This window comes from Panthera tigris, chromosome C2 (assembly GCF_018350195.1).
Source record: "Panthera tigris isolate Pti1 chromosome C2, P.tigris_Pti1_mat1.1, whole genome shotgun sequence".
NCBI lineage: Eukaryota > Metazoa > Chordata > Mammalia > Carnivora > Felidae > Panthera > Panthera tigris.
In genome coordinates, this window is record NC_056668.1 from 120063040 (window position 1) to 120081751 (window position 18712).

At 35.1% G+C, this 18712-nt stretch overlaps 1 protein-coding gene across 1 annotated transcript in view; it reads left to right on the forward strand.

Moving 5' to 3' along the window:
• Nucleotides 1-18712, forward strand: part of ATR (ATR serine/threonine kinase) — a 99565-nt gene that overhangs the window by 41966 nt on the left and 38887 nt on the right. The window contains exons 22-28 of the mRNA XM_042999215.1: nucleotides 3548-3754; nucleotides 5134-5247; nucleotides 8286-8401; nucleotides 10068-10188; nucleotides 11543-11680; nucleotides 13871-14081; nucleotides 17063-17241. Of these exons, the coding sequence (XP_042855149.1) occupies nucleotides 3548-3754; nucleotides 5134-5247; nucleotides 8286-8401; nucleotides 10068-10188; nucleotides 11543-11680; nucleotides 13871-14081; nucleotides 17063-17241 (1086 nt within the window). The remainder of the gene's footprint in view (nucleotides 1-3547; nucleotides 3755-5133; nucleotides 5248-8285; nucleotides 8402-10067; nucleotides 10189-11542; nucleotides 11681-13870; nucleotides 14082-17062; nucleotides 17242-18712) is intronic.

The following is an 18712-nucleotide window of genomic DNA, read 5'->3' on the forward strand; positions in this document are numbered from 1 at the left end:
AAAGTAACATCAGTGTTGAAAGCAATTCAGATAAGTTCTAGAATAGTGCTATCCAAAAGAATTTTCTATGAGGATGGAAATGTTCTGTATCTGCACTGTCCAGTTATAGCTGCTAGCCACATGTGGCTCTCCTGAGCACTTAAAGTGTATGATAAGGAACTAGGTATTTAATTTTATTTAATTTTTCTTAGTTTAAATTTAAATAGCCTCATGTGGATGGTGGCTATCATATTGGACATTGCAGCTCTAGAGGATGGCTGAACCTGTAGCAATACCTGAACAAGAAACTGATATAAGAAAACAGGGTTCGAAGTCAAAGAGTCTTTGTAGTAGATGCTGTGAGAGTCCATGAGAGAGCAAATGCAAAAGATATTCTTATAAAAGTTCAGTTCTTAACCAGAGGGAGAGGAAAAGATACTTCAGGAATATGTTGAAAGGAGGTGCTTTAAATAAATAGAGCTAAAATTGTGGTAAAACTGGCTAAACAAACAATTGGGTATAATGTAATGAAAAAGGAAACCATAAAAGATGCTATGACAGTTGATAGGATGGCTGCTGTAGCCTTCTATACTTGACCTTTTTGATGGACTGACCCTGAAAAAGCTTTGTTCTAAATTTATTTTTTTATTTATTTTAATGTTTGTTTATTTTTGAGAGAGAGAGACACAGCATGAGCAGGGGAGGGGCAGAGAGAGAAGGAGACACAGAATCCAAAGCAGGCTCCAAGCTCTGAGCCATCAGCACAGAGCCCAATGTGGGGCTTGAACCCATGAACTGTGATCATGACCTGAGCTGAAGTCAGTTACTCAACCAACTGAGCCACACAGGCGCCCCTGCAAAAGCCTTGTTTTAATGGGTAGCCCCCAGAGGGTCATTGACATTAAAGAAATGACAGTTTATGCTTCTTACTTGTAAGGAAGAATCCGTTTTTGAGGGATATAAAGGATACCTAAGGTCAGTGGATAGCAGGGAATTTTTTCTTCTATGTTAGAAAAATCAGACTATAGATAAAACTGAACAACCATCTAAGATCTTTCTGATCACTGATGGTACTCAGGTTGAAGTGATTTTCTGTGGTAAAATCCCAGAAGGACATATGTTGGGCAGATGATATGCTATTATAGTTGAAAAACTATAGGGAATTATCAATAAAACTACTCAGATGAGAAAGCTAATTCAGTAAGGTAGGATATAAAATCAACATATAAAAAATAACTTTTATATAATAAGCAATAACTAGGTGGAAGATTTGTTGGAAGACCCAATTTACAACAGTAACAGAAAAAGATAATATGCTTAGTAATAAGCATAATGAGAAATGGATAAACCAATAAAGAAAAACCCTGAAAGACACAAAAAGGTAGTAGGTTTAAGCAAATGGAAACTATCCCTTATTTATCTGTTAGGTTGACTCAATATTACAAAGATTTCAGTTCTCTCTAGATTAATTTATAAATTTAATGCTATCCCAAAAGAATGCCAACAAGTTGCTTGTTTTTGTTAACTAGAAAAGTTCAGACTAGGGGTGCCCAGCTGGGTCACTCGGTTAAGCATCTGACTTCAGCTCAGGTCATAATCTCATAGTTCATGGGTTCAAGCCCCACATTGGGCTCTGTGCTGACAGCTCAGAGCCTGGAGCCTACTTCAGATTCCGTATCTCTCTTTGTCTTCTGCCCCTCTCCTGATTGTGCTCTCTGTCTCTTAAAAATAAATAGACATTAAAAAAAATTTAGAAAAACAAAAGTTCATACCAATGCTTATATGGGAAAATCAACATAAAAATAGCTAAGAAAACTCTGAGGGGAAAAAGTAACCATGAGGGTTTAGTATCTCTACCAGACATTACCATACTCTACAGCCTCTATAGTTAATACAATATGATTCTGGTGCATGAATAAACACACCAGCGGGAAAGAATAGAAAGTTCAAATGTAGACCTTTATGTAAATGGACATTTAGGATATGATAAAAATGGTATTTCAAATAATTAGAGCAAACAGATTTCTTTTAACAACTCATTAGGCATTTGGAAAATAATAAAATTGGGTCTGAATGTTAAAAAGCATTTTTATTTTTATTTTTTTATTTATTTATTTTTTCATTATATGAAGTTTATTGTCAAATTGGTTTCCATACAACACCCAGTGCTCATCCCAAAAGGTGCCCTCCTCAATACCCATCACCCACCCTCCCCTCCCTCCCACCCCACATCAACCCTCAGTTTGTTCTCAGTTTTTAAGAGTCTCTTATGCTTTGACTCTCTTCCACTCTAACCTCTTTTTTTTTTTTTTCCTTCCCCTCTCCCATGGGTTTCTGTTAAATTTCTCAGGATCCACATAAGAGTGAAACCATATGGTATCTGTCTCTGTATGGCTTATTTCAAAAAGCATTTTTAAATAGAGGCAGTGAACACACACTCATTTTTAAAACTCTTTTGGAATTCAGTATCTTTGCTGAAAAATAAAAATCAATTTAACCTAAAAGTGAAGTGAAAACATTTTTAAGTACATAGGAGATAAGTGTATTTTCTTTTCATTTAGTGTTTCATAACATGTATTACATTGAACTGCATTTATCTCTGCCAAATAAAGTGACCTTATATTTTCTAGTTTTAGCAAGTGAGTAAATGTTTATAATTTCATATATTAGTTTTGCTATTTTTATTATGAGCTCATTTTTCAGGTATTTATGCCTGAATTAACCTATAATGTTATTTAAGTGATAGACTGCCGAAGACTGTGGAAGAGTTAAAATGGCTTTTCATTTTTCTTTTGAAGTGATTACTCTAATTTGAACCATAGTTTCAACATGAAGTTTGAGATGTTCACGTATGCTTTACTTTTGCGAGAGAGAAAATACTATAAAAGAAGTAGTTCCTAAGTGGTTACACGAGTACAGTATGTGAATTTCCATTGGCTTGAAAATAGTCTCTTCTTACTTGACAGGTTTTCAGCATCCTCAGGAGATTGATGAAAAAAGATTACATGGACCAACATATTGTTTTATCACCACCACTGAACCATTTCCCCATTTTTGGTCCTTCTCTACCTAGTTTTTTAATATACTTTTCAGTCTTCTTGTTTTACCTAATAGCTCTTCCTTGTTGACTTACGTGAATATCTGTCCACTGTCCTTGAAAAGTTATTCTGAGTTCTTTTTCATCTTCTTTATTGCTTCCTTTCCTTCTAAATGTATTTGCTATTATACATATCATATGGTATTTTAATTACTTATTTGCACATCTATTTTCCCCTTAGACTGTGAACTCATTGGGATAAGTCTGTGTCTTATTTATTTTTGTATACTAGTATAATAATAGGAACTGTTTAATGGATTAAGGATTAAAAATTTCTAAAACAATGTTCCTACAGAATATGTTGTGAACTATGTTATGTGAACTCATCAAAAACTAGCTGAAAATACTGCAGATACAGGAATTTAATTTTGTCAGTGTTTATGTCAGGTATTCCTTAATATTTTTAAGCTTTCTAGTTAGGAAAATATACTAGTTTGTGAAAATTATGTACAATTTTCTTTCTACTTTTAGGAAAAACTGATAAAATATGCAACAGATAGTGAAACAGTGGAACCTGTTATCTCCCAGCTGGTAACGGTGCTTTTGAAAGGTTGCCAGGATGCAAACTCTCAAGCTCGGTTGCTCTGTGGGGAATGTTTAGGGGAATTGGGGGCAGTAGATCCAGGTCGACTAGATTTCTCAACAACTGAAAGCCAAGGAAAAGATTTTACATTTGTGGTAAGTAATGATAATTTGGGATGACAAGAAGAGTTCTCTGTCCTATTCAAATTTCTATATTTCATTTACAAAGAACTGTTCAGGTTATCCTTAGTGGCACCATGATCTAAACTAGACAATTTAGGTAACTTCTAAATTTTTTCCTTAATACTATTACAGAGATCTAGAGCCAAAAACTGTAATCAAGTAGGAGTCCAGACTAGTGTGCTGTGTTCTTTTTAAAAAGCTTCCCAACCTAGGGGTGCCTGGTTGGTTGAGTGCCCTACTCTTGATTTCAGCTCAGATCATGATCCCAGGGTCATGGGATCAAGCCCACATTGGGCTCCACGCTGAGTATGGAGCCTACTTGGGCTTCTCTCTCCCTCTCTCTGTCTCTCCCTCTCCCTCTCCCTCCCCTTCCCTCTCTCCCTCTCTCCCTCTCTCCCTCTGCCTCTCTACTCTGCTTGTGTGCGTGCACTCTTTCTCTCAAAAATTAATAAATAAATAAAATGAATAAATAAAAAAGCTTCCAATCTAATGATAATAGTTAAAACCTAATTGATTATTTAAATATTAAAATTTCAACACTGTTGCTAAGTGTTTTCATGGGAAACTAATTTCCCAGTGTGTCCTAATAGTGTATAAAAAGTTGCCATGGTCAAATGAGTTTGGGAAATCCTCTAAAACCAAATCAAACAGAGCATCTGTATCACTTAGTATGCACACTGTCAGTCTCCAAGAGGAGGGTTTGTTAAAATTATTTCTTGGAGTGTCTCAAATGACTGGGCTTCTACAAAATGCAATTGAGGAAATGCTTTATATATAATTTTCTGGGGTTTTTTGTTGTTTTCTTACTTGAGAGAGAGCGTGCACAAGCTGGGGAGAGGGACAGAGGGAGAGAACCTTAAGTGCAGCCTTCACACTTGCGTGGAGCCCACTGTGGGCTCAGTCTCCTAACCCTGGGATCATGACTTGAGCCAAAACCAAGAGTTGGGCACTCAACCAACTGAACCACCCAGGTGCCCCTGCAGTTTTCTTTTTAAGGATTAAAATGCAACGCTTGATCTTGGGGTCATTAGTTCAAGGCTCACATTGGGTGTAGCTATTACTTAAAAATAAAATCTTCAACAACAACAGTAAAACAAAAAATGAAACTTGGAGCTTTGCAAAAGTTGAATGATTCAAATGCCCTTTATTAATAGCCTAAACAGCCTTAGGTTGGGCTTCTTGGCCACAGATTATGTTTTAGCCTTGGTACCACACTTAGTTTGACTCTTAATGTCCTTTCCTTTTCTAAGTTAAATTCACTTAGGTAACTAAGTTAAATTAATTACATAAGGCACGGTACAGTGTAAAAAATTGATACACCTTACCTTTGTTTTTTTCTTGTTTTTATTGAGACTGGAGTAGAAGATTCAAACTTTGCCTATGGATTATTGATGGAACTTACAAGAGCTTACCTTGCATATGCCGATAACAGTCGGGCTCAAGATTCAGCTGCTTATGCCATTCAGGTAAGAATGTGTATAGTCAGTACTGGTTTTACATTACTGAATTCTGATAAGTTGTAAATGTATACTTTGGAAACTTATTTTTGTAAACTGTCATTTTCATTATCAAAGTTCAAAATTATCATAAGTTCATGATAAAATTTCACAGTACAGAAATGTACCCTCTTAACAGATTATTATAGGTACTTTGGAAAATTTTCTATATATTTATTTAACAAATCTATATGTCTTCACCAAACAAAGAGATCATATTACTTCATGTTCTGTAACTTGATTTTCTTTTGTGTTCAAAAGTCTGTCTTGGGTTATTTTCCATGTCAGTACATAGATCTCTAATTCATTCTTTCCAGTGACTTAATATTCAATATGGATGTACCATAATTATGGTACATCCATATTGAATATTAAGTCACTGGAAAGAAATTTATTTAACAAATTTAAGAAATTTATTTAACACATTTAGGATATATTCAGTGTTTTGCTTTTGAGAGAAATGCTTCAGCGAGCACTTGAGTGAATATATCAATAATATAAACATCTAGAGGTTAAAATATGTCTGAGAGCAAACACAGAATTTACATTTGATAAATTTTATCAAAAAAAGTTTTACCAGTTTATGCTTCCTTGACAAACCTGCATTGTATCAAAATTTTACATCTTTGTCAATGTGACAGATTTATTTGTATATAATAGAAGTTAACCCTTTGTCAGTCACACACATCATAAATATTTTTCCAGTTTGATGTTCCTTGTCTTTTTTCATGGTATTTTTTTCAATTAAAAATGTCTTTGTTTTGTTAGATATTCAGTTCTGGAATTCATGGTGAGTGGTCTGAGTTTCAGATATAAATTTGGAGGTATTCATTGTAGAGATGGTATCTAAAATTATCCTGGATGTGTTCTTGGAGGGAGTACAGGTGAAAAGATTCTGGTAATTGAGCCCTGGACATTGAGAGGTCAGTGAGAAGAGGAGGGAACAAGTAAGAAAACTGAGAAGGAGCTGTCAGTAAGGTAGGAGAATGTGGTGTTCCAGAAGACAAGAAAGTGTCTATAAAGGAGAGTGGAAGAATGAGATAGTAGCTGGGAAGGAAGGAGGAATGCAGATAGGAAAAATAACAGATGTTTATATGTTGCTTGGGAACAATTCAGCAGAGTAGAGAATATGATAATGTAGGGAGAGAATTGATCGAATACTTTTTTTTCCGTTTTTTTAAAATTTATTATTTTTTTAATATGAAATTTATTGTCAAATTGGTTTCCATACAACACCCAGTGCTCATCCCAACAAGTGCCCTCCTCAGTGCCATCACCCACTTTCCCTTCCCTCCCACCCCCCCATCAACCCTCAGTTTATTCTCAGTTTTTAAGAGTCTCTTATGAATGGATAAAGAAATTGTGGTTTATATACACAATGGAATACTACTTGGCAATGAGAAAGAATGAAATAAGGCCTTTTGTAGCAACGTGGATGGCACTGGAGAGTGTTGTGCTAAGTGAAATAAGTCATACTTATACAGATACCATATGTTTTCACTCTTATGTGGATCCTGAGAAACTTAACAGAAGACCATGGGGAAGGGGAAGGAAAAAAAAAGTTAGAGAGGGTGGAATACTATTTTTAATAGGCAAAGAGTTGTGGAGTATAGTTTGCAAGTGGAAGGGGTAGCCTTAATTAAAAACAAAAGCAAGTCATCTGTAGTAAGAGGAGAGAAAGTGTATGGGCTCTGCTGCTGATAATGCCAGGCTGGATAGGTATGTGGGTGGAAGTTGTGGAGGTCTTTTTGGATTGCTTCTGTGTTTTTCAATTAAATATGAAGCAAAGTCTACAACTGTAAGTATATTGATCTTTTTGAAAGTATAAATGGTGACCCCCAAAAAGAATTGCTGATCTCCCTAATTAAAAGAGGCTTTTTATTAACTAGAGTGACTTTGCCAAACATCAAAAAAAGCTGGCTTCAAACAAAATTTTAATAATATTTAAAAAAAACTTTTTAACATTTATTTATTTTTGAGAGACAGACAGATCATGAGCAGGGGAGGGGCAGAGAGAGAGGGAGACACAGAATCCAAAGCAGGCTCCAGGCTCTGAGCTTTTAGCATGAGATCATGCCCTGAGCCGAAGTCGGATGCTTAACCAACTGAGCCACCCAGCCGCCTCTAAAAATATTTTAAAATTAAATGAAAATGGGTTCTGGATATTTCTGTATTTGAATTTTTCATATACTTCCTTACTTTTACTAAAATACACTAATATAAGTATAAAGTACATATTTTGCTAGACAGTTCTTATAGTACATCTATTACATATGGTCATTTTCAGTGGAATTGAAAGGGCTCAGGTGATAGAAGATATAATATCCTAACATATTTGTTTTGTTTTGAATATTGATACTAGAGCCAAAGATTTTTTTTTCTTCATTTATAAAATATCGTTTGTTTTATTTTCAGGAAAGTAAAATATAACCATTTAATTTGAGGGCTTGAATAGTAAAGTGGTCTTTAACGTTTGCATTTTTTCACAATTTTTTTTTAAGTAAACTCTACCCCCAATGTGGGTTTTGAACTCTCAACCTTGAAATCAAGAGTCGCAGGTTCTGCGGACTGAGCCAGCCAATTCACAGTTTTGAGCTCGGTATTTTATACCTAGAATTTGAGATACCTTGAATTTTTAAAACTATTTTGGATTTGTAGTGGCTTTCATTAAAATTCAGAAAAGATTAAATTCTAAAAATTATACTTCTGCAAATATAGACATTTCCAGTATTTCCTCCAAATAGTTCTTAAAATCTTATTTCTCGTATATATTACATATATAGAACACAAACTTCCTTCATGTTCAAGTACTACCACAGCTTTGGGACCTTTACTAAGTTACCTAAATGGTTTTAAGCATTGAAATACATGTCCTAAGCAAGTTCACAACTTTTATAATTCTATATATTTTTAAATTATTTTTGTAACTATTATGTGTAGAATGTTGATGATCAGAAAGGTTTATCTACTTCACTGAAGATTTACAAATGTAAAATATGTATTTGTAGGAGTTACTTTCTATTTATGACTGCAGAGAGATGCAGACTGATGGCCCAGGTCACCAGTTGTGGAGGAGATTTCCTGAGCATGTTCGGGAAATCCTGGAACCTCATCTAAATACTAGGTCTGTACACTCGTTAAAACAATTTTTATAAAATTGTTTTTAACATTATAAAATTAATGTTATTTTTGATGTAACTTTTTACCATTAAAAGTATTTTCAGTATGTCTAATAATGTATTTTCCACTGTGAATATGCCTATAATCTTGTCAAAAACTACAGTTTGCGCATTGGTTAAATTCTATAATTTTAATTATTTAAAATTTATTAAAGCTAAAAGGATTGATTTTTCTGTTTCAGTCAGTAATACTTTGAAAATCTACTTTAAATTAAATATGAGTTTAAGTTCTTGATAGGTGTAATTAATATAGAAACTTAAAAATTTAAAGCTAGTTCCAAAGTCATTAGTAAACCCCAGTTAGAGATTAGATTTTCACCCTTCACCTCCTCATGAAGATATTTTCTCCCTCTACTTTTTAAAAAAGTATATTATAATCTCTTTAAATTTTAATAATTTTGTTAACACTGATTGAATCTATAAAATTATAAATTAATTTTAGTTAGAAATTATGATTTGAAGTATACTAGGTCACATGCTTATCAGATATGTGACCATGTATAAATTATTTTACTTCTTTGAGCATTGGTACAGTGCCTGGCCTTGTTTGCTAGTTACCTCTTTATATTTAGAAACTTTTTTTTTTTTTTTTTTTTTTTTTTTTTTAAGTCAGACAGCCCAAGCAGCAGCAGGGTAGGAGAGGGGCAGTGAGAGAGAGAATCATAAGCAGGCTCCATGCTCAGCACAGAGCCTAGTGTTGGGGGGCTTGATCCCATGACCCTGGGATGCTCAACTGACTGAGCCACCCAGGCACCCCATAAAACCTTTTAAATTTAGAGCTTTTATATGTAGAAACAGAGGGATGTAGCTGGTAAAGATAGTAGGGCAAAGGAGTGGGTAGAGAATATTAATGAGAGTTCTTGAAGTGAAGGACCATAAAGACCAAGCTGGTTAAGGAAAGAGGTAATGAAAGGAAGGTGTTACAGATCAAGAGAGTTTTGCACGGTCAAGGGACAGAAGATCTCAGTGATGAAGAGCCAATGTGTTAGCATAACTGGGTGAATGGGAAATTTAGGAGGAAACTAGGGCTATAGAGTAAGATATCTAAATAGTTCATTTTGGAAGTGAAGAAGTTTCTTTGTATTGACAAGGGAGCCCTGATAAAGAAGTAGAGGAGAAAGTTGTTGAGAAGGTTTGAGTTTGATTAGATGGTATAGACAGACACTGAAGTCACTCAGGGTGGTAGACTTTGGAAAGAAAGAAAACACTGAGAGATGTACTAAAGCTATCAGTGAGTTTGATTATCACTGAGTTTGGTGAATGCCCATAATGAAGAGCAGAGAATGATATGTCTGGGTGTCTTGAACCTCAAAGGAACAAGTCATTATTACACAAGAATGAAATTGGAAGGATCTAAAAGGAGCATTGAGAGGTAGGAGGAGACACACTCAAATACTTGGAAGTACTTGGGGTATGCAAGAATGATCTCCTACCCCATTATTAAGGATATAGGAAAAGTAGTGTCTTTAACCATATTTCAATAAAGGCAAGGCAGTAGTGGGGTAGTCAGTGAAGGAGTTGAAATAGTTTCTTAGATGTTTTATACTAAAGTTCTAAACAGGTGGATATATATTTATATACTTTTTAATAAACAAATTTTCAAAATTACAGATATAAGAGTTCTCAGAAGTCAACAGATTGGTCTGGAGTAAAGAAGCCAATTTACTTAAGTAAATTAGGTAATAACTTTGCAGAATGGTCAGCATCTTGGGCAGGTTATCTTATAACAAAGGTAAGAGAACTCTGATCAGAATTAGTTAACTGAACAGAAATTCTAAAGGAAACCAGAACATCTATCTGAATATATGTAGCACAAATAGTAGGCATTGAAGTATTTGTGCTGATAGTGATAGACATTTTTGTAGAAAGCATTCACTAATAGAAAGTAACAGTTTCTCTACTGTTACTAGTTTCTGGGTAAAATGGTAATTATTTTATCAAGCACATTACTATGATTTTTTGCAAAATGTCTATTATGTCTGTTCATTTTACATTGTGAAACGATACTGTTTAAACGATGTAAATGGATTTTGAAGGCTTATTACATAATAAAAAGGTTTTTTTATATAATAAAAAGATATATCATCCCTTTGTGGCTTCTTCTAAAAGAGGATACATTATCTGAACTTCATCCAAAATAAAAATAAACATTTATAAGAAATGAAACTTCATGAAAAAGTAGAGGTATATTTCTGATGTTTTCCTAATATGAGATTTTTACATGCCTGATAGAAAGGTTCTGTGTGTTCCAAGAAATGCTTAAGGCATATTTAAAATTTACAACTTTAGTTTTTAATTCATATTTCTATTTTTTAAAATATTATTATAATAATTTTTATCTGATAATTTCAAGAAAGTTTTTCATGTTTTTATGAACATACTGACCATATATTATGTGAAATGTAGAATACCATTGCATTAATTACTTCCAGATCTGGAATCTTTAATTTAGCTTAGGTTGTTGTTGTTGTTAAGTGAGGTGTTTATATTTGAGAAGGAAAAAAATCTTTAAATTTTATAAGAGACCAGTAATGTTGGCAAATCTAAGGTTAGAGCATACCAATAAAACTTTATTGTAATCCCAAGTAATTTAGTTTTGTTTCTTTCATTTTTTTTCCTGTAGTTAATCACTGTTTATTACTTATTAAAAATGCGAGTCTTATACTTAATGTACTGACCCAGAGTATACATTTTGGTTACTCATGTGTGTGTTCAAGGAGTTAATATGCTGAATGTAATGTTAGCTAAATAAAATATACTGTAATTAGGGAGGTTAATCTGTAACAAAACATGATGCATCCATAAATTAACGGTTGGCGGGGAAGGCCATTTATTTTGAAGTGGTTGACATTGTCTGTAGGGGTCGCAGCAGTTCAGGCACTTTGAGTTAAATAGAGTGACCAAATAGGTGGTCGTCTGAAATTCTCTATGCCTCTAAATAAGAGAATACCCACTCTGCAATGATAAATTATCTCGTGTGTGTGTGTGTGTGTGTGTGTGTGTGTGTGTGTGTGTGTGTTTACATTAATCAATAGAATAAAATGTATAAAATTACTTAACTGTCCCTAAACCATTTGGGTTTACAGGTTCGGCATGATCTTGCCAGTAAAATCTTCACCTGCTGTAGCATTATGATGAAACACGATTTCAAAGTGACTATCTATCTTCTTCCACATATTCTAGTGTATGTCTTGTTGGGTTGTAATCAAGAAGATCAACAGGAGGTGAGAGATGCCTTCTATTTGGTTTCTGTTCGTCTAAACATTTGTCTGATGTAATTAGTATTAGAAAAGCTACATATTAGGAAATGTATATCAGTATATGGCTATGTATGTACATGTCTAAATGCCTGAAATCTTTTTTAACCTTTTATTGATCAAAGAATTATATAATGCTTAGTGTAGAAAATTTGTATATATTGTAGGGGCACCTGTCAGTTAAGTGTCCTACTTTGGCTCAGGTCATGATCTCACGGTTCCTGAGTTTGAGCCCTGCAGTCGGTGCAGAGCCTGCTTCAGGCACTCTGTCTCCCTCTCTCTTTCTGCCCCTCCCCAGCTCACACACTCTCTCTCTCTCAAAAATAAACATTAAAAAATATATACATATTAATATGCCCCAGTATACATACAACTTTTTGACAAAAGAGTACATAAGAAATTACTGATAGTGTTTTACTGACATAAGAAATTACTGATAGTAAACAGTAATGTGGATTAGGATAGGGAAAGGAGAATATTTTACTACTGGTTTTATTTTTTTTTAATTTTTTTAAAATGTTTATTTTTGAGAGAGAGAGACAGAGCATGAGCAGGGGAAGGAAAGAGAGAGAGGAACACACAGAATCCGAAGCAGGCTCCATGTTCTGAGCTGTCAATGCAGAGCCTCACACAGAGCTTGAACTCATGAACCACCAGATCATGACCTGAGCTGAAGTCATGCTTAACCGACTGAGCCACCTAGGCATCTCTACTTTTTGTTTTATGATATTTTGTAAAGTTTAATTTTTTAACCACATACATATAGCAGTTTTTTAAATTATTATTTTTAATGGCATAAAGAGCATATTACTATGTTCTTAATGTAAAAATTGAATTATACAAGTAAAAGTGTGCCTTTGACTACCATTCCTGATCCCATATTTCCAGAAGTCATCACTGATATTAATTTGATGTGTATATTTTTATTTTTGAGAGAGAGAGAAGGAGAGAGAGAGAGAGGCAGAGAGAGGGAGACACAGAATCCGAAGCAGGCTCCAGGCTCTGAGCTGTCAGCACAGAGCTAGCTGCGGGACTTGAACCCACGAACTGTGAGATCATGACCTGAGCCAAAGTCGGACACTTAACCGACTGAGCCACCCAGGCACCCCAATGTGTATATTTTTAGACCTTTTTTATTTTTTATTTATTTTTATTTATTTTTTTATTTTTTAATTTTTACATTTATTTATTTTTGAGAGACAGAGCACAAGTGGGGGAGGGGCAGAGAGAGAATGAGACAAAATCCGAAGCAGGCTCGAGGCTTTGAGCGATCAGCGCAGAGCCCGATGTGGGGCTCGAACTCAAACCGCAAGATCATGACCTGAGCTGAAGTCGGACACCTAACCGACTGAGCCACCCAGGTGCCCCACGACATTTTTATTTTTCAATGCAATTGGTTCTGTTTTGGTTTTTTTTTTTTTATTCTATATTGTGTTTTATTTTATATATATATATATATATATATATATATATATATATATATATATATATAATTGTCAAATTGGTTTACATACAATATCCAGTGCTCATCTCAACAAGTGCCCTCCTCAATGCCCATCACCCACTTTCCTTTCTCCCCCACCCCCCATCAACCCTCAGTTTGTTCTCAGTATTTAAGAGTCTCTTATGGTTTGCCTCCTTCCCTCTCTGTAACTCCCCCCCGCCGCTTCCCCTCCCCCTGGTCTTCTATTAAGTTTCTCAGGATCCACATAAGAGTGGTTTTGGTTTTCTTTTATGGCATCATTGTAGATAATTGTTCTGTAACTTGCTTGTTTTCTTTTTTTATTTACCAATATATATTTATTGAACCACCCTTTTTAAAATTAATGCTGTATAATATAGTACTTCCATTTTACACTTGTACCATTGTTTATTGCCATAATAATGATTATTTCCAAGTTTTTGTTTTTACAATGCCATGGTGAGCATTATGGCAGTTCTTACTTGTGAAAGAGTTTTGTGTATGTGTGTTGAGGGTATATTCCAAAAAATAGAATTGTTGGGTTATATGGTAGGTACATTTAAAATTTTATTAGAGACTATAAAATTACCAATACTGACTTACAGTTGCCTTAGAGTACTTTGTCTTATAAGTTAGATAGTAGTAAAATGATAGTATATAGGCCTATTATTAACCATAAAATGAGTTCTTCTTAGGTTTATGCAGAAATTATGGCAGTTCTAAAGCATGATGATCAGCATACCATAAATACCCAAGACAGTGCATCTGATCTGTGTCAACTCAGTACACAGACTGTGTTCTCCATGCTTGACCATCTCACACAATGGGCAAGACACAAATTTCAGGCACTGAATGCAGAGAAATTTCCACAAAGCAAATCAAACAGAGATAAGGTAGACTCAATAGGTGAGTCATAACATGTGTTTATTTTATTCACTTAATTATTAACCAATTAACTCCTTCCTGTATCAGTTCTTTAATTTAAGCATTAGCTTTTTAAAGACCTGTGTTTTCTTGTACACCTTTTTTCATCCTAAGGTAGCCTTTTCACTGAGAAAAAGAGAATTTATAGTCAGAAAACCTCTTTAAATTCTACTCTCACTTCCTTAGAAAGACACGTGCCTAATTTTTCATTGTATAATATAGGATTAATATTATCTCATTTAGAAGACTGAGGATTAAATGAAATGATGAATGTATATATTGTACACTGTGAAATAAATGACATGTTAATATTGTTAGTAACTGACTCCTCACTGCTAACCCATTTACTCTGTCTTCTCAGTGTATTGGGTGTATTTACTCTGTGTCCCTTCAGTGTACTGTGTATGTATACACATACATATATATACATACACATATACATACATGTACGTATATGTGGTAAAGTGTTTGTTATCCTTTTTCACTTGTGAAATACTCTTTGCAGTTTTTTTCACATGTTTTAAATTTCAAGAGAGATTTAATTTCATTTTATGGCCTATTTCTGTTTTCCATTTTTTATTCATTTCATTCATTTTATTTTTTTGTTTTTCCTGTCTCTGGTAGTGTTTGGTATTCAGTGAACTCTCCAAATATGCTTGATACGCATTACTACATCACACCCTGCTATATACCAAACGTGCAGTTTTTTCCCTGTGATATTACAGCTCCCACTAAGGTGGAATTTCATTAGAGTTAAAAATAACACCTACCCCTAGGATAGAAGCATTTGCTGAGAAGAATTAGATTCATTCTACTTCTGAATACCTCAGCAATTTTAATAGAAATGTCATGTTTTACCTCCTACATTTTGAGGGTAATTGAAAAAATTGACCAACAGTCCTTAAAGAGACCTTCACTTATGCAGTCCTCAGTTTGTGAGCATCTCCCTCTTGTTCATATACCTGTGGAAACCACGTACATTCCTGTTGTTAAGCACAAGAATTTGTTATTTTTCTAACAGTTTTTGGACTTTCAAACAAATATCTGTGGGATTGTTTCTCTGAGGACTATGGCTAGTTATTAATATATTTTCCATTGTTTTTTTTTTTTTTTAATTTTTTAACGTTTATTTATTTTTGAGACAGAGAGAGACAGAGCATGAATGGGGGAGGGGCAGAGAGAGAGGGAGACACAGAATCAGAAGCAGGCTCCAGGCTCTGAGCCATCAGCCCAGAGCCCGATGCGGGGCTCGAACTCATGGACCGCGAGATCGTGACCTGAGCTGAAGTCGGACGCTTAACCGACTGAGCCACCCAGGCGCCCCTATTTTCCATTGGTTTAACAGTTACGTGTTCATTCCTGTTTCTGCACATGAAAATGTCACTGGAAAACTAAGTCTGAACTTTATCACTATTCCTACTAACATTGCAAGGGAAATACTAGCTTTTAAGAATAACATTTGTAATGGTTCAAAAGTACAATATCTTTGGAGTCCCTGGGTGGCTCAGTCAGTTAAGCGTGCGACTCTTGATTTTGACTCAGGTCATGATCTTGTGGTCATGAGATTAAGCCCCCATGTAGCACTGGGTACTGGACTTGGAGCCTGCTTAAGATTCTCTCTCTCTCTCTCTCTCTCTCTCTCTCTCTCTCTCTCTCTCTCTCTCTCTCTCTCCCCCCCTCCCCCTCTCTCTCTCTCTCTCCCCCTCTCTCTCCCTCTCTCTCCCTCTCTCTCCCTCTCTCCCTCTCCCTCCCTCCCTCCCTCCCTCCCTCTCTCTCTCTCTCTCTCTCTCTGTCCCTCCCCCTTTCCCCCTGCCCCTCCCCCCCAAAACAAAAACAAAAGTACAATATTTTTAACATCTCTCATAATTTGAATGATCTACAGATTTTGATGGAATCAAGGACTTATTTTACGTATAACTTCTTTTAAATTCACCATCTTGATTCTCTAAATTTTGAAGAAATTTATAAGTGTTAAAGTGTTTTACTTTGAATTTTCATTAAAGTAGTTGCTGTTGTATACATGGCAACATAGGAAAAAATAGCCTGTTAACAATTCTAAACTTTATTTTTTTTCCCAATATATGAAATTTATTGTCAAATTGGTTTCCATACAACACCCAGTGCTCATCCCAAAAGGTGCCCTCCTCAATACCCATCACCCACCTTCCCCTCCCTCCCACCCCAACAATTCTAAACTTTAAAAAGAAAGCTATTTCTATAATTCTGCTGTTTCCCTACTGTTATACACTATTAGTGGTTTTATAATTATCATTAATAAATAACTCATTTTTGTATCTTTTGTATCATCTTTGTATCTTTTCAGTATTTAGTACATTTGTTTAGTTTTTTGGGTTTTTTTAAGTTTTATTTAAATTCCAGTTACAACATACAAGGTAATATTAGTTTCAGGTGTACAGTAGAGTGATACAGTACCTCCATACATTGGTGCTCATCATAAGTGCACTCCTTAATCTTCATCACCTCTTTCACCCATCACCGTCTCACCTCCTCTCTAGTAACCATCAGATTCTTCTCTATAGTTAGGAGTTTTGTGGTTTGCCTCTCTTTTTTTTTGTCCTTTGCTCATTTCTTTTGTTTCTTAAATTCCACATATGAATGAAATCATATGGTATAATACAGATTTACATTTAATCCTCACAACAACATTGTAAAGAAGGAAGGACAATTCTAATATTTCCCTTATATATATGGGGAAATAGAAGCTCAAATAAGTTAAATAACTGTCCAAGGTAAGGTAAGAAATAATGGTGGGAGTTGGAGCAAGAATCCTTTGAGCAATCATCCTACTGGTAGATACATTCTAAGCATGATATTCTTAATACATTTCTGTTAACTTATTTAGTGAATGAAATTGAATTTAAAATGAATAAATAGGAATTTAAATCGACACTTTTAAAATTTCATGTTATAAGTCTTTACTCAATTGTCTTTTTATAATCTAGTATCTACTGCGGATTATGAAGACTATCAGAGTGTAACTCGTTTTCTAGACCTCATACCTCAGGATACTCTGGCAGTAGCTTCCTTTCGCTCCAAAGCATATACACGAGCTGTAATGCACTTTGAATCATTTATTACAGAAAAGAAACAAAATATTCAGGAGCATCTTGGATTTTTACAGGTTTGAAATTAATACATTAAACTTAATGTTGTTTAATATTGCTGATCTTTTATGTTTATATCATTCATTTTATTGAACATTTTATTGAGTGTTTTAGATGCTGTGCTAGGTACTAGATATTTATAAGCACTTTAGAAGCTTGCGGATTAGTGGGGAGAGATAAACATCAGTTTGGTGTAATACTAGATGTGCCCTGAGGAAAGGCACTTATGTGTGGGGTGGGGCGGGGTGGGAGATGGAAATATGTGAGCAAGGAATTAGTACAGGCTCTTTGGAGATCTTGTCTAAGCTGGGTCTTAAAGAATGGATGGTAGATATGTAAAAGAAGGGGTCAAGATATTTCAAACAGAGGCATCCATATGGAGTTGGCAAAAGTGTGGAGTTGGGAAAGAACGTGGTGTATGGTAAAGAGTAAAGTGTCAGTTTGGGAATGGCAGAAGAACGATAAAGATTTGGGCAGAGGAAAGATAAAACATAGAGGACCTTTTAAGTTGTCCAAAATTCTTAGGTGATTTGAACCAGGGAAGTGCAATGGAAGAAATGACTATGGCATTCATGGAGGGAGGGTTTGAAAGAGCCATGATGCAACGGAAGCAAGCCATTGTTATTCTCATGAGAAATGTGGGCCTGAATTTGGGGGTGAGTGGGAAGGGGGATGTGCTGGTTGTAACAGGAATTGGGCATGACAGTGCTAGTGAAATAATGGTTTAGGTGATAAAATTTTGATTGTGTAGGGAAAGGGGAGAAAAAAGGCAGATGGGGCTAAAAAGGCAGTGGGATTAAAAAAGAGGCCAAAATGAGGGGCACCTGGGTGGCTCAGTATGTTGAGCATCTGACTCTTGATTTTGGCTCAGGTCATGAGCCCAAGGTAATGGGATCCAGCCCCATGTCAGGCTCCATGTTCAGCTTGGGATTCTCTCTCTCTGCATCTCTCCCCTGCTCATGCTCTCTCTCTCTCCCTGTTAAAAAAAAAAAAGAAAAAGTCAAAATTGATAGACTTTTTTCAAGTTGAAAAGCAAAAGGTAGTGAGAAACTGAAAAATTAGTAGCTTGTAGTCTTTTTTTTTTTTTAAGTTATTCATTTTAAGTAATCTCCACGCCCAGCGTGGGGCTTGAACTCAAAACCCTAAGATCAAGAGTCACATGCTCCTCCAACTAAGCCAGCCAGGTACCCCAGTACTTTGTAGTATTTGGATGAATATTAGCCTCCTCCTGTCTATTTTTCTCCTTGTCTAGCTTTGAGTCTATTTTCATTATTAAATTCATTCCCTTACAAAGATGTTTAACTCCCTTGTCTTTTCACCCACTGTGTGATACTCACTTTGTAAAATACCATCCCTGGATAAACTCAAGCCATCTGCTTTCTCAGTGTCTGCGTTTAAGCAATTGAACATTGCTGGAGAAAAATCACACAGTGGGTTTTGAACTACTTTTGCTTTAAGTTTATAATCTGAGATTTCAGCAGTACTCTT